This window comes from Patella vulgata, chromosome 6 (assembly GCF_932274485.2).
Source record: "Patella vulgata chromosome 6, xgPatVulg1.2, whole genome shotgun sequence".
NCBI lineage: Eukaryota > Metazoa > Mollusca > Gastropoda > Patellidae > Patella > Patella vulgata.
In genome coordinates, this window is record NC_065884.2 from 45,585,414 (window position 1) to 45,599,779 (window position 14,366).

Sequence of the window (14,366 nt, forward strand, 5' to 3'; positions counted from 1 at the left end):
TACAGAACAACTTTGAGATTTCTTTATAAATCTCAGAACAAATACAATAGAAAAAAAAAAACGAACAATAAAATTTTACAGTTATTATGTATAAGACTTAATAACAATTTAATCATTTAAACTGAATTGTTTCACTTTATTGCATAAAGAGTTATAAATAAAAAGCATTTTTTTAAAATTTAAAGCCATGTTGTTAATTTGATTATAATTTATCAGTTATGATTAATTAAGTGTTTGCGTATATTTAAAGCAGTTGTAATACATTTTATTTTGGGTTACGTTATTAACATACATTTGTGATTATGTTACGTTACGTTATTAATATACACTTGTGATTATGTTAATTTTTTAAAACCTTAAATTTGATATCTACTTTACAAAAATTTAACATGATTATTTTTGGTTGTGATGTGTAGTAAAATAAAAATAAAATGTAATAAAATAAAAATAAAATAAAAGTGGATCTACTAATTTTTTCAAAATAAAAATAACTAAAAAAAATAATCTGAAATTAACAAATTTAAACAAAATATTTTACAATATATTTTTTAAAGATAGTAGGTGAATAAATTTTGTGAACATAAATATTATCTAGATTAGTTTTGTTTGATCAACATTTGGATCCAGTATATTAGATACAACATCCAGTTTGATTTAAAAGTGATTAGAACAACTACTTGATTATTGTTTATTATTTGTCGTCTGGTAATTATAGAGAACAGAGTTATGTACCATTAACATGAAAATAAAACACTGATAACTGTTTTTTTGGTTTTTTTTAAAATAACAAAAACCTGTACACACTACTACTGGAAACTAAACTACTGTGAGAGACATTAGTTAAACCATTTCTATAACATTTACATGCAGGGCAACTTTGGTCAATATTAAGAACTGAAAACGAGCTGTCAATGCTGCAGTCCAAGAAGTCTATACAGTGGCGTGCAGAGAGGGGGACAGAGTTGGCGGTAGCTTTGGGCATCAATTTCAGGAGGGTATCCAATCAAAGAGTGAAATTTTTGAAGTTATTATTGTTAATTCTGTTCTACAAGCTGCCCTACGGAATTTGAATAACAAGTCTTTTTCATCTGTCTTTATAGATTTCAGATGTCTTTATTTCTCCTATTTCTTAGTACTAGGCCCTATACTTGAGTCCTGGGGTGGCGGGGTGGGGAATACTATCAAGCACTTGGCCTCAAGCATCACAAACTTTCAGAAAGCCACTGATTCAATAACTGATAATGCAGGATCATGATTACGATCGATGGTCAACCATTCATAGTGTTGTTCATTAAATAGTCTTATTATTTCATAGTGGCCAATAGCATTTCTACAGCCCTTTTCATAAACTTCAACATATACAAATATTCACCAAAGTCAATAGAAATGGTAACTGAGCGGACAACTTACCTCCTTCTAAAATTGTTGTAGGCTTCTTTTTATAACCCCTTTGTTTGGGTTTTGATTTATCACTTTTATCTTGTTCTTTTTCCCCATTAACTTTTTTATCTTTTGAAGGCTTTTTAGCACTGTCCTTATCATTCGTAGGTTTACCTTTTTTATCAGTATCATCATCGACCACAATGCTAGGTGGTGCAGCTTTATCTGCAGCAGCCTTCTTATCTGCTGCAGCCTTCTTATCTGCAGCAGCTTTATCTGCTGCAGCCTTCTTATCTGCAGCAGCCTTATCTGCTGCAGCCTTCTTATCTGCAGCAGCCTTATCTGCTGCAGCCTTCTTATCTGCTGCAGCCTTATCGGCTGCAGCCTTCTTATCTGCAGCAGCCTTCTTGTCAGCTTCTAATAGATGGATTCAAAAAAAAAATACAAGCACTAAATCAAAAAGCCAATCATTAATCAAATCAACTATTTCTAAATTTCTAAATTTCTAAACTGAAAACTTCAAATTCATCAAATTCAAATGTCACTCAAAATTCAAACCAAATTCAGCTAAAAAGAGGCAAGATCATTGTTTATTATTATGACATGTCATGGTCATCTTTAAAGGGATGACTATTAAATGTTATAAACTTATAGAGCAAATATTTTAAATGTGTAAAAATTGTATGCACTTGAAGACTTTTTGATTTAATACATCAGAAACAGATTACACAGTACATGAGACAAGACATATTAACCCAAAGGAGCCAATATAGTACTACCCAAAACATTCTAAATTTTTACAAACCAAATGTTTATTAGAAATATGTAATGCTTGAAACCTATATACATTACACAATCTAGCTAGTGATAATGTATATTATAAGTGTGCAATACTTGAAACCTATATACATTACACAAACTAGCTAGTGATAATGTGTATTAAAAGTGTGTAATGCTTGAAACTTATATACATTACACAAACTAGCTAGTGATAATGTGTACTCATTAAAGTCTTTGACTTGTTCTTAATAATTCATCAGGCTACTGTATAATTTGTTCTATATGAAGATGGCAAGACAATGGGGTATAGCTTTTTAAAAGGGCAGTTTAATTTAAATTATATTTAGAATTGTTTATAAATGTGCCATAAGATTTAATATGCTTTACAAAACAGCGGATACTATTTTGACATTAGCACATCGTTAACACAACAAGAAGACCTTCTTTAAAATATTTAAAAATAATTTTCAAATAATTAAAGAAAATACATAAATAATGTAAAATTTAATATAAACTCAAAATATTAGACCCCTTGGTTGAATTGTTATTTGTTGCTACTATAATGTTTTTTCTTGCCTAAATGCATCCAAAGTTTGACAAGATACACCTTTTGTGTTTCGCAGATTAGGAAGCTACTAATAAAGGTCATAATGATCTTTAAATTAACTTTTAATTTACATATTTTATACCACCTGCTGGGAATAAGAATAATCAGTCTATAGAGTCCAGTCAATTTGATTGATTTGATTGTAGTGTGAATAAACATAGGCTAGATCTTGCTCAGCTGCTGTCATGTGTGTTGCCACACAACCACCTCCTTCGATATTAATGCATTCGAAAAATCGAAACAAGCTTTTGCAAGCAAGATAAGTGAGCAATAATATATCCGATAATTTCAATCAGATTGGTTTGGAATTGGTATATAACATATATAATCAAAATGGCTTCATGCACATACCACATTTATGTGATAAATTTATGTACTCTTTAAAGACCTTGGACTGACCCTTAAAAAAATTCAATGCATTCAGCAAATAAAGCATTTTCTATATCTAGTTTCAAAAATATATTTGTACATTCTCAAAAATTTTGCTTTAATTCATACTCTATCTAAGATTATATAATAATATAATAAAAGAAAATGTTTTTAAATAAAATGAATCAAACTCAAGCATTTTACTATACTACAGCAAAAATTAGCCTGGTCTGTACCGGTAATTACATATTCTCCAAGCTCAACCAAACTGAGCTTACATCTCTAGAAAGTCCAAAAACTTGCCCTTAGAACAGGAGTGCTGTATATTAAGATCAGACTTTCAAACAGCAGATGTCTACTTTACACAAAAAACACAACCTAAAAGATGCATACTAACGAACCATTACCTTCCTGAAATTAAAGAAGAAAAACATTAATAAGATTATATAACTGACCCCAGTGTTAAATAAACAGATATCTGTGTTTATAGCTAATACTATTCCTTATACCATTATTATTATAAATGAAATAAATGATAATGTCTGATCAATATAGTACTAAGTTTATTTTGAGACAAATAAGAGGAACCACTGAGGATGGAACTTTATAAGTCACAGTTTAAATTGTACTGGTCCCAAGTTCACAAAGCATTCTCAGACTTAAGTTAAGAATTTACTCCAAATTGTTCGCCTAATTTTAACTAAAATATGACCCTTTTGTAGAAGGGTTAAATTTATAAATGTTTTGTTATATATATGTAAATAAAGTTTATGTAATATATGGTGTATGTGTTTATATCTGCTTGGTGTCTTGGAATCTAGCCAAGTTGTGGTGTCCAGTGTGTTGTGTTGTAATTGTGTTCACTGAATTGTTTTAATGTATCAAATACATCAATAAGAAACTATGTGCAAAGTTTTGTGTTTCTGGATCAAAGACATTTCTCATAAACAGTGATTGAAAGTTGAGTAAATTCTTAACTTAAGTCTGAGAATGCTTTGTGAACTCGAGGCCAGATTTACAGAACAACCCTTATGGAATCATTGGGTTGCAGAGGTTTGAGGATGCCTGGGGCCAACTCCCTGATTGCATGCCCCCAAGACTCAAACATAAGGCATAGTCTGAGAGACAGACAATGTGAGACATTTTATTAGGCAAAATCAGATTACTGTCTGAACCATCGTAAATTTTAAATGGATTTCTTCGATCATGAACAAACTACTTAACTGCTGTTAAATACGATCCACAGCATAACTAAATATCCCAACGAGTAAAAAAGTTCTCTCTTGAAAAATTGAAATCTAACAAATTTTAAATTCGAGAATACCAAAATGGAAGCTGATTACGTATAAAGGGGTGACAGCATACTACATCGAAACGGTTTCAGGTACTTTTAAAATTCAAGTTTAGCATAAGAATAAGCTATTAGAAGTCTGGCTCGGTATTGAGTTTGAGCGTTCACACACAAAACTGTCCGTATTCCTTTACTTTGTTACTGTCTTTTACATTCTAGTAAAATCTCTGCAAAGTTTATAGCTTTCCCGTTGGAAATATTTTGTTTTAATTATTTGATTAGAGACTCGGATGGGAGAATTTTCACATGCAGCACAAAAACAGTGACAAATCTTTTATCATGAGAATTATAGAAACTTCAACCTAATTTCTTTTAATACTCTTTGCAGGTGGGTTTGAGAAATTATAATATCTTTTTCTTTAAGTAAAGGACACAGTCCTCTGGTTGAGAACTTCGTTCGTTCGTTTCTGGTGTTTTACGTCCACTTCCACCTAAGGTGATATCGTAGACAATGGTTGAGAACTGGATAAAATTGCCTTTTATTTGAAATGGCTTGCACTTTGTTTTGATTGCAACACATGGATCTGTCAAAGTTAAACCATCGCAGGAACAACTTCATTGGTTTCGCTCAACACGTGATGAAAGCCATGTTGTCTTCCACCCAGCCGAAATTACAGCTAAATAGTCAAATTTTTCAAGACAGAACTTTTTTATTTGTTGGAACATTTAATTGTGCATTGGGTTTTATTTGACGGAAGTTGATTTGAAACACACAGGTAAGTTTATAATAACCACAGTTAAGTAGTTTGTTCATAATCGAAGAAATCCATTAAAAATTTAACGACGATTCAAACAGTAAGTAGGCCATGATTTACAAGAAAGTTAACAGCGACAATTTTAATTCCACTCTGATTGGAAGCAACCCCCCCCCCCTTCAAAACACACACACCACTGAAATGGATGTCCGGGGCCATCATTCCCTCATCCCCAGTCCCTTCATGCCACTGTATACAATCTGCGGGTCTGTACATAAATTTCATAACACAGAAGAACACTGACAAGATAATGTTCAAAATCTGAGGATTCCAATGCCTAACGTTTTTAGATGTTTCTTTTTAAGTTTTTAAGTATGTGAAAATGGATTTAAGAAAATGTTTAAATATTTATATAGTGTAGATCATGGTACTGGATGTCATGTCATACATGTAACTCAGTTTTGACCATGTTATTAAACTGATGTACTTATCCACAGAAATTAAATCTAAAAAGCAGACATCTTACTTTTTTCTGGGCTTCCACCTTCTTCTTTTCCTCCTCAGCTTTCTTTTTATCTTCTTCCTCTTTCTTCTTCTTGTCAGCTTCGGCTTTCTTCTTCTTTTCCTCTTCTTCCTTCTTTTGTTTATCTTTATTATCATCTGATAAATAATATATTTAATAGTATCATGAGAAATAAGACATATAGAGGTTTTTAAAGATGCATTATGTAAGATTTAGATGAAGAGCTGGCTATAATAGTTCAAAAATAGATAATGAAAAATGAATATATTGAAAATTTTAGTCAAATTACTTTATGAATTATTAAATATTTAAGGCAGAGTTAGGTCTTACATAATCAATCTTTAAGTACATTATACATAACAAAATATAACTAGACAGTAATTCAAGTATAAGACATTTGCTATAAATAAGGATGGGCATTGTGCATGAGAAAGGATATGAATACTCTTTCTGGAACACTTGACATTACTTTGGCATTATTAATAATTTGATTTACTGTTGTATACAAAATGATTAATGATACAATGACGTATGACAGTACTGAAACACCTGATACCACTTCTTATTTGGGGAGTTTTATATGCAAAAATCACAGGCATCATCTTTTCTTACCTTTGACTTGCAGGCTAGCCATAGACATGCCAGTTCCAAATTTATTTTTAACCTCCACGGTATATTCACCACCATCACCTGCACCCACTTTTGGAATGTTCAGACGACAAGTACCCTTTTCATAACTTTGTTTGAATGAAGCAGAATTTGCAAGCGGTTTCTTGTCCTTCAACCATTTGACTTCAATAGGTTCTGTTCCCTTAACCTTGGCAACAAATTCTACAGCTTCACCCGTATTGGCATTCTGCAACAATACAAATTCATTTACCACATCTGAATGAAGCACTCTATATTTTAACTCATGAAAGATTCCGAAACTGGAAATTCTTCAGATTACGACCAGCATGCTAATCTGACTTTTATACAAATTCCAAATGCATTCGCATTTTTAATAGTTGCTGACACAACAAAACCTAGAATAACTATATTTCAACCTTTTTGAATGAATACACACAGGTCCTTGACCAGAATATATCATTTATGATTAATGAGAAAACATTTTAATAGTCTATTGTGTAAGTATCACATGGTTATTAAAAAAAGAGAGCGACCGTGTACCTTTGGCATGAGTTTGTCAGTAAATACGGGAGCATCGCCTTTTGGTTTTAATGCTGAAAGTAAACATAAATAAACATTTAACTATGTTGTCCAATCCAGTAAGGATCCAAGAGGTCCATTGTCAGGGGACATGAAAAGATGAATTAAATATCGGGTTGGGTGGGGGTGGAGGAGGAGTTTCCAAAAATTTCAGAACATTGAATGGAAAATGATTTGGGAGTTATGGTATGATGCTAAAACGACTCCTAAATAGAATAGCACCTAGCATAACATCTAATCTTAGTTAATCTGTTATCTATCAATGATTGATGATTATTGTCAATGAAATCCAAAGTATTTGCACGCCAAAATTACATCATATTCAAATTTGGGACAAAAGCAACAATTGGTCTGTAAGGACAGAGAATGTGCTCTACTACAGAAATGAAATGTAATGTAAAGGTTTTTTTACGTCCTACTTTTTTGCACCAATCATTCTATTATAGACACTGTATTCAACTACAGACAAATGATTTTGTGTTTGAAAGACTATAACTAACTGAATGTTAGGTTTGAGAGGGATTCTTTCAGATTCAAAGATTATGTATCGTTGGACAAGTGAATTCCTTTTGTAAATATTGTTTAACTTACCCGATACATTGACAGCTGCTGTACAGGAAGCTTCACCACCAGCTGTTTTAGCCACCATTTTATATGTACCAGAATCTTTATCATTATACTGGAACATTTAATACAGATTGATAAATACTCTATGTACATGATGACTGTTTGAAATCATTACAATTAAAACATTGTACCTTTTAGTCCATGCCCGACAGTAACCAAAATCACCACTTAACACACCTACATTTGCATATAAAAAAGTTACACTACAAGACTAAAACGGATAACATGTAGTGCAAGCAGTTTCACCTCTGGGTGTAGAGATTGATGTGATAATTGTCTATAAAGGAGAAATCTCAGTTTATACTGAGATAATTTATATATGCAGATCAAATGTGAATAAACGACCTATTCAATTTGTTTGAGCTGACAAAGTCCCTTACACATAGAATTAGCCAGTGAGGCAATTTTGGTATTTATCCTGTAACAGCATAGTATTATTTCCTTTTTAAACCATTAAAAATTATATAAACAATTACGAGCTTGCTATGGGCCAGGAACCGAACATAACGATATCACCGCCATCTTGGAATTGTGACGTCCTGTCAAAAATGGAAGTCTGTCAATTGATGAGCAATGATACAAGGAACAAGTACGCCAAATTTCATGTTGAATTGATGGAGCCTTAGGTTTTTTCTTTCCGAGAGCGTCACCCCAAAGAACAAGAAGAACAACATGATTAGATGAGTAGAACTTGGATCTAAGTTCCTGGTCCAAATATCTAAAAGTAAAGCTGACAATTTGAAATATAATAAAGATACTCACATTACCAATTTTAAGTGAAGAATAGAAGAGACCACCTTCTTCTTTGACATCAGTCTTGAAGCGGCCTGTAGCAGGAACTGGTGCGTTACCAAACATCCATTTAATATCAGGCTTAGTTGGTGATTTAATGGCTTGATCAATCATTATGACCTTACCATCTTCTTCCAGACGGATGTTAGGTGGACCTTCCAATTTGGGGGCTTCTACTTTTGGTCTAATAACACAAAGAATTTATTACTTAAAAATATATTCTAAGCTGAAAACACCAAAAAAGTTAAGGGATTTGTTGATAGACCTTTGTGTAACCATTCACTTGTGAGATCAAAGCGTAACAGTTAGCATAATGTTTTATGAGGGTCTTCATGACACAGTAAATGCTTAATATACAGAATTTCTTTCATAACTTTGCATGTAATAGTGTGGAATTTTAGTGTTTTAATTATATGAACGAGACAACCAGCGTGAATATTATCTAATCATCTCCTAGGATGAATTTTCCTAACAAACCAACTTCCTGGGTCATATTGGGATCATTTTAGCTTAGATCTTTAATGTGGTAGGATCATTCTAGCTGAGATCTTTAATGTAGAAGGTTTTCAGGCATTTAGAAAATTCTATATTTTGGAATTTTAAAAACAATTCAAACTGTAAACAGGAATCTGGCTACGAGGATTATTTGAAAGGGTGTGTGTGTGTGTGTGTTACAATGGATTTATTCAATGTCTGCTTCCACCTGGGGTGATATCACAGTAAATAAATTCTGTTAAAAACTTATTTTTTCAGAAGTTAAGAAAGATGTTAGCACCATGGGTAACATCGCAGTCAAGTATGAATGGTGGAACAGATTCTTATTTTATATGAATTCAAAGACTTACTTTCCCAAGTTAAGAGAGATATTAGCACTGCTTTCACCACTTGCATTCTTAGCTGTTACTTTATACTGTCCACCATCTTCTGCTGTGAAATTCTACAAAAACCAATAAAAATATTTTCAGAAAGGTATCAAGAAACATATAATATCCAGTTTATAATAGCTCAAGTAGAGATCAAGACTTGAAATTACACCAACAAAAAAAGTTTTCTCATCCAAACTTTAGTAATCAAAATTCAAACATTCTCAAGATTACAACAAAAATAAGTTTTCTAGTCAAATTTTTAATATTCAAAAGTCCATTTTTTTTTTAAAATAAACTTTCTAGAAGAAAAGCAACTAACCTGAATTTCTAATATGATGACGTAAGTTCCATTTTTTTCTGTGACAGTTGATGATATTCTTCCACCTAATTTCAATGAACTAGTTCCTTTAAACCATTCTAGATCAGGTTTTGGTTTGGCCTTACACACACATTCAATGGATAGTTTCTTGCCACTGGGATCTTGGATAACTTTGGGTTTTTCAGTGAACTGTGGAGCTTCTCCGTCTCCTTTAGGTTTGTCACCACCTGAAAATAAATCGTATTTTTTAATTAATTATCGGGGTTTTTTTTTGATTACCTATTACGCCTCAAATTTAACTTCATTTTTCAGTGCTATTAGTGGATGTGACGACTGTTAGCACCATATATGTATGACTGACAGTTGACAAACAGACGGTAAGGGATGTTTTTGCATTTCCAGTCAACCCCAATTCAAACAAAAATTTGAAGCACACGTTCCTGTTGTTGTGTGCATTTGGGAGACATTTCATGTCGGAATGTTGACTGTATATCTAAGCTGGACCTTATTATTTTAGAAAATGAAACAGTCATCAGGTAACTTTTTCAATTTCACATGTGTTTTCTGTTCTTGAAAACTTTATGATTTAACAAATAAGATTAACTAGAAATGGAATGGAAAAGAATGGTAGTTCAACTTCCTACTTGTTATTGGGGAATATTTAATATTTAATTTAATGTTTATTCCAACACCTTACTTTAGACAATAGACACTATTCTGACAAAATAAAACCCTTTTACACTTAACTTTAGTAAGATTTGTACTTACATAAAGTCCAGATACATCAACGGATTTGAATTGGATTGTAATTAAAAATGGCACCCTGTTTTAAAATTAGAAACTTAAAATTGTGAAATATCACTTGGAACAAAGACAATATTGCCAATAACCATCTGCTGTTGCCATCTTAATTATAGCAGATGCAGCCAATGAATGTAAAAACAAAAACAAGAAAATAATTACCAGAAAAGTTAAGTGTGATGTTAGCATTAGATTCACCAAAATCATTGGCAGCGGTGCATTTATATGAACCACCATCTTCACCTTTTGGATCCTGTAGAAAAAAATTGCAGTTGTAGAAATAAAACTTTAAATCTTTCAAATTGAATAATACAATATGGCTATTTCTAACACCATCTTTTCTGGCAAGAACTGAATTTAAATTTTAACTTTGTTTGCTGTTCAAAAAATCGTTCAAATCCAATATGGTTGTTTTTAAGAATATCTTTTCTGGCAACACTTGAATTGAAGGTCATGTTAATATAAATCTGGTATCTCCACATTTTTCTTCTTTAAAATAAAATAATTATTAACCTTGATTTTAAGAACTGCGTTATATGTATCAGGTCCACTGGCACTTCTGTCAAGAGTGATGGCAATACGTCCACCAGCACCAATCTCCTTGTCCTCATGGTACCATCGGATCTGCGGAGTGGGTTTAGCTTCCAGGCTACAGGTCATTAACAACTGTGTTTTTTCTTGTTTGATCACAGGTTTCGATGTGAAATGGGGGGCCTTGCCTTCAGGCAATCTGTAATATTAATATCTATGTTGTACAATACATGAAACTATTTTGACCAAATGGATAAAATTCCTTGATTCGTTTGTCCTCACTTATTAAAGATCGTTATTAGAATGGCCCAATTAAATAATAAAATTCTAGACATTAATTTTTTTCATCTTTGTCCATACATAACGTGATGCAGAGTTATATGATGATGTCCTGACTTAGCTGATAGACCTAAAATATAGGTAAATGCCATGGAAAATAGGTTAGCTCTCTGTTTATCATGCCATGGAAAATAGGTTAGATCTCTGTTTATTTACAAATGTACTGTACATTGAGAATTTAAGTCACCTACTCTTCCAAAAAAAAAAGACATGGCCCTGTTTTATCAAAATGTCAAACTGATATCATTTATAGCATACTTACATGGGTTTTTTAGCATCTGCAAAATAAATAACAATAACAAATTTAATACATGTAACTTAGTCTATTAATACATATAAATTATTAAAATATTATTATACTGTATATAAACTTATGTTAAACTAACATAATAAAAAAAGACATGAGATAAACTACTGATAAAGCAATACCTGTTTGTCTGAAAAAAGCTGTGACATGTATCATTTTTGAGAAAAATAAATTATTATAAAATTCAGTAAACATAATTTGTTAATTTGTTATGTTGAAATTGTTAAATTAATAAAATTCCTTGTAGATTAGTAAAAAAAAACTCTCTACAAATTCTAAAAAAATTTAAACACAGCAAAGAATTATAATACTAATAAACAATAGTCTTTTGATATTCAGTGATATATTATCGATAGGAAGCTATGCTCTGTTTCATGTATGTAACACCACATCACCCACCTTCAAAATTAAGAGTTATGGTTGCAGTTGCTTCACCATGCGTATTTTTAGCTATTGCTTTATATTCACCGCCATCTTTAACTGTTACGCTATTAATTTCTAATATCACAGAGTGGGTTGCGCCTTCTGTGCGTTCTGTCATGTTGATGCGAGATGATTTAAATATAGTTTTATTTTGGAACATCCATTTTACGGTGGGTTTAGGTTCTGCTGATAGTTTGCATTCTATAAAAATCTTTTCACCCGCCTGTCTTATTTGTGGTTTCTGAATAAAGACGGGTTGTGTGACTGTACCTGTGGATTCGGCACCTGTAAGTTAGTGTAAGGTTAAAAACTGAAAGTAGGTAGTCAATGGTTGGTCACCTCCCTTTTGATCACCATGACAACCTGAGATCATTAATATAATCAAACACACTTATTAATAATAATACTTCTAAATATATATTAATAAAACACACTTGAAATCGTGTAACACTCGTTACTATGGAAAAAGTGCATAATAGTAAATCAGGAAATGTTGCATATTAGTACAATATTTGTACATTATAAGCCAAAATTCTATCCGCTTTTTTGCAGATTTTTTGTTTCAAAAATGAAATACAATAAGTAAGCTTATGATAAAATATTATTCATAAGATGCAATTTCTAATCATTAATGATTAGAGTTTAACATGAGAGATATGGTGGTCTGAATCCACAAAAACATTACCAAGTTACTATCCAGTTTCAAGTCGTGTGTTATTAATATAAAAGAATTTAACATTAGTTTATTAAAATTCTATACGCTTTCACAGCTTCTAAAATCAAGCTTTAAGTGCTTAACATTTTGTAAAAATATTATAAATTCAAAAAAGTAACAAAAATTTCACACACATTTTCAAATTTAATTTTAAAACAGTTTGTAAAAGCTTCATTTTGCCCCCTAAAAACACCATTATCATATATTAGTTGAGCAGAGAACTTGCCAAAAATTTCCAGCCATTGTATATGCACAAATCAATTTGTAATTATGAATATGCATTAAGAGAGCTTCAATTCAGTTAGCAGCCTCATAAAAGTCAGAAGAGACGTCAAATGAAAGAGAGCATCCATTTAGAATTTTAGAAAAGTCATCAACAGAAAAGTCCCAAAATCCAAATGAAATTTAGAATTATATAGTACCCTGACCTTCATCCCCACCTTGTTCTAATTCAGTCTCAAATTCCTGATCTAAAAGCAAACAGTTCTCACATTGACACCAAGATTGACAAATAAACTGTTCAAATAAAGACATATTGAACGAAATGGGTAAGATTAATGACATGGCTGATGATGAAAACAAAAGATGCCCAAGGACCTTGTAGGGCCTACATTGGTAAGAATGTAAATGACAACACAAGAAATTGAAAATGTGAATTTTGTTTATGACTGAAGGCTGGAAGGGATGACATTAGATGATATGGTTCATGATAACAAATGATACGATTTAAAACAATAAATATGGTTCATGATAATAAATGATATGGTTAATGATAATAAATGGCATGGTTCATGATTTCAGGAATGATACGGTTCAGAATAATAAATGACATGGTTCAGGTATAATAAAAATGATATGGTTCAGGATAATAAATTATATGTTTTAAGGTAATAAATTGTATGGTTCAGAAAATAGAATCGAAAGGGTTCGGAATAAAATTGTGTATTACCCATTTCCTTACAGATATCCTTGCCTCAATTTATTTATGTATGTTCTGTCACCATATGAAGTTTTTAGAAATCAGGAATAAACTAGGACTGGATTCTCCAAAAGGAGTTTAATTTATATACCCATTTACATTTCAAACCAATTTCCATCAAAAAATATTTTTCACAAGGGTATATCTAGATGTCCCTCAAGGTCTTACTGTAAATTAATTGAACAATCCTTTTTTTTTCAGTTGAAGTATAATATATCACTATTTAAACTTATTTTCCAAAGCTTACATAAACAATAAAAACTATATGATTAGACATTTAAAGCTACAATATTGAAAGCTATATACAATATTGAAAGCTACATTGAAATAACACATACTAAAATACACATACCCGGTACATGAAAACATCATATTTAATAGTAAAACAAATTGTTAATTAATTCAAACTGAGTAAAAAGCTTACTGTCAAAGTTAAGTCTGATTGTTGCATTGCTTTCACCAAGATCATTTTTAGCTGTAACCTTATAATTTCCAGCATCTTGTGCGTTAACATCATTAATTTCTAAACTTAAGAAATATTTTTTTGGTTCCTTACAGTCAGCTTTGATCTTGAATCGTCCTGTAAGTAGACAAGTTTGGGGGTTTTTAAAATTCATAATAAAATATGTCAAAAATCATTATTTTAACAACAAATTTTTTATGAAATGAAATGGCGTTTGTGACTTGTGTCCTACTTTTATACATCAACTGGGCTAATGAAAATAGGAAATTGCCCATGCAGTGTGCTATCAG

The 14,366-nt window shown here is 31.5% G+C and overlaps 2 protein-coding genes across 4 annotated transcripts in view; both read right to left on the bottom strand.

Annotated features, from left to right (window-relative positions):
* LOC126824699 (twitchin) overlaps window positions 1–2,117 on the bottom strand; it is a 73,808-nt gene extending 71,691 nt beyond the window's left edge. Inside the window, exons 1-3 of the mRNA XM_056101745.1 lie at window positions 2,102–2,117; window positions 1,939–1,947; window positions 1,411–1,797 (exon numbers count right to left, since the gene is read on the bottom strand). Coding sequence (XP_055957720.1) covers window positions 1,411–1,797; window positions 1,939–1,947; window positions 2,102–2,117 — 412 coding nt within the window. The remainder of the gene's footprint in view (window positions 1–1,410; window positions 1,798–1,938; window positions 1,948–2,101) is intronic.
* Window positions 2,118–3,410: 1,293 nt separating this feature from the next.
* LOC130013234 (twitchin-like) overlaps window positions 3,411–14,366 on the bottom strand; it is a 37,664-nt gene continuing 26,708 nt past the window's right edge. Inside the window, exons 5-17 of one of the 3 annotated variants that reach the window (XM_056102026.1) lie at window positions 14,038–14,193; window positions 13,063–13,104; window positions 11,452–11,467; window positions 10,833–11,049; window positions 10,482–10,572; window positions 9,519–9,745; window positions 9,179–9,270; window positions 8,304–8,517; window positions 7,506–7,593; window positions 6,876–6,928; window positions 6,318–6,561; window positions 5,709–5,842; window positions 3,411–3,547 (exon numbers count right to left, since the gene is read on the bottom strand). In XM_056102026.1, coding sequence (XP_055958001.1) covers window positions 3,515–3,547; window positions 5,709–5,842; window positions 6,318–6,561; window positions 6,876–6,928; window positions 7,506–7,593; window positions 8,304–8,517; window positions 9,179–9,270; window positions 9,519–9,745; window positions 10,482–10,572; window positions 10,833–11,049; window positions 11,452–11,467; window positions 13,063–13,104; window positions 14,038–14,193 — 1,607 coding nt within the window. In that variant the 3' untranslated portion in view covers window positions 3,411–3,514. Of the gene's footprint in view, window positions 3,548–5,708; window positions 5,843–6,317; window positions 6,562–6,875; window positions 6,929–7,505; window positions 7,594–8,303; window positions 8,518–9,178; window positions 9,271–9,518; window positions 9,746–10,481; window positions 10,573–10,832; window positions 11,050–11,451; window positions 11,468–13,056; window positions 13,105–14,037; window positions 14,194–14,366 lie in introns of all 3 variants that reach the window. The other 2 variants (XM_056102025.1, XM_056102027.1) reach the window with 2 other exon arrangements.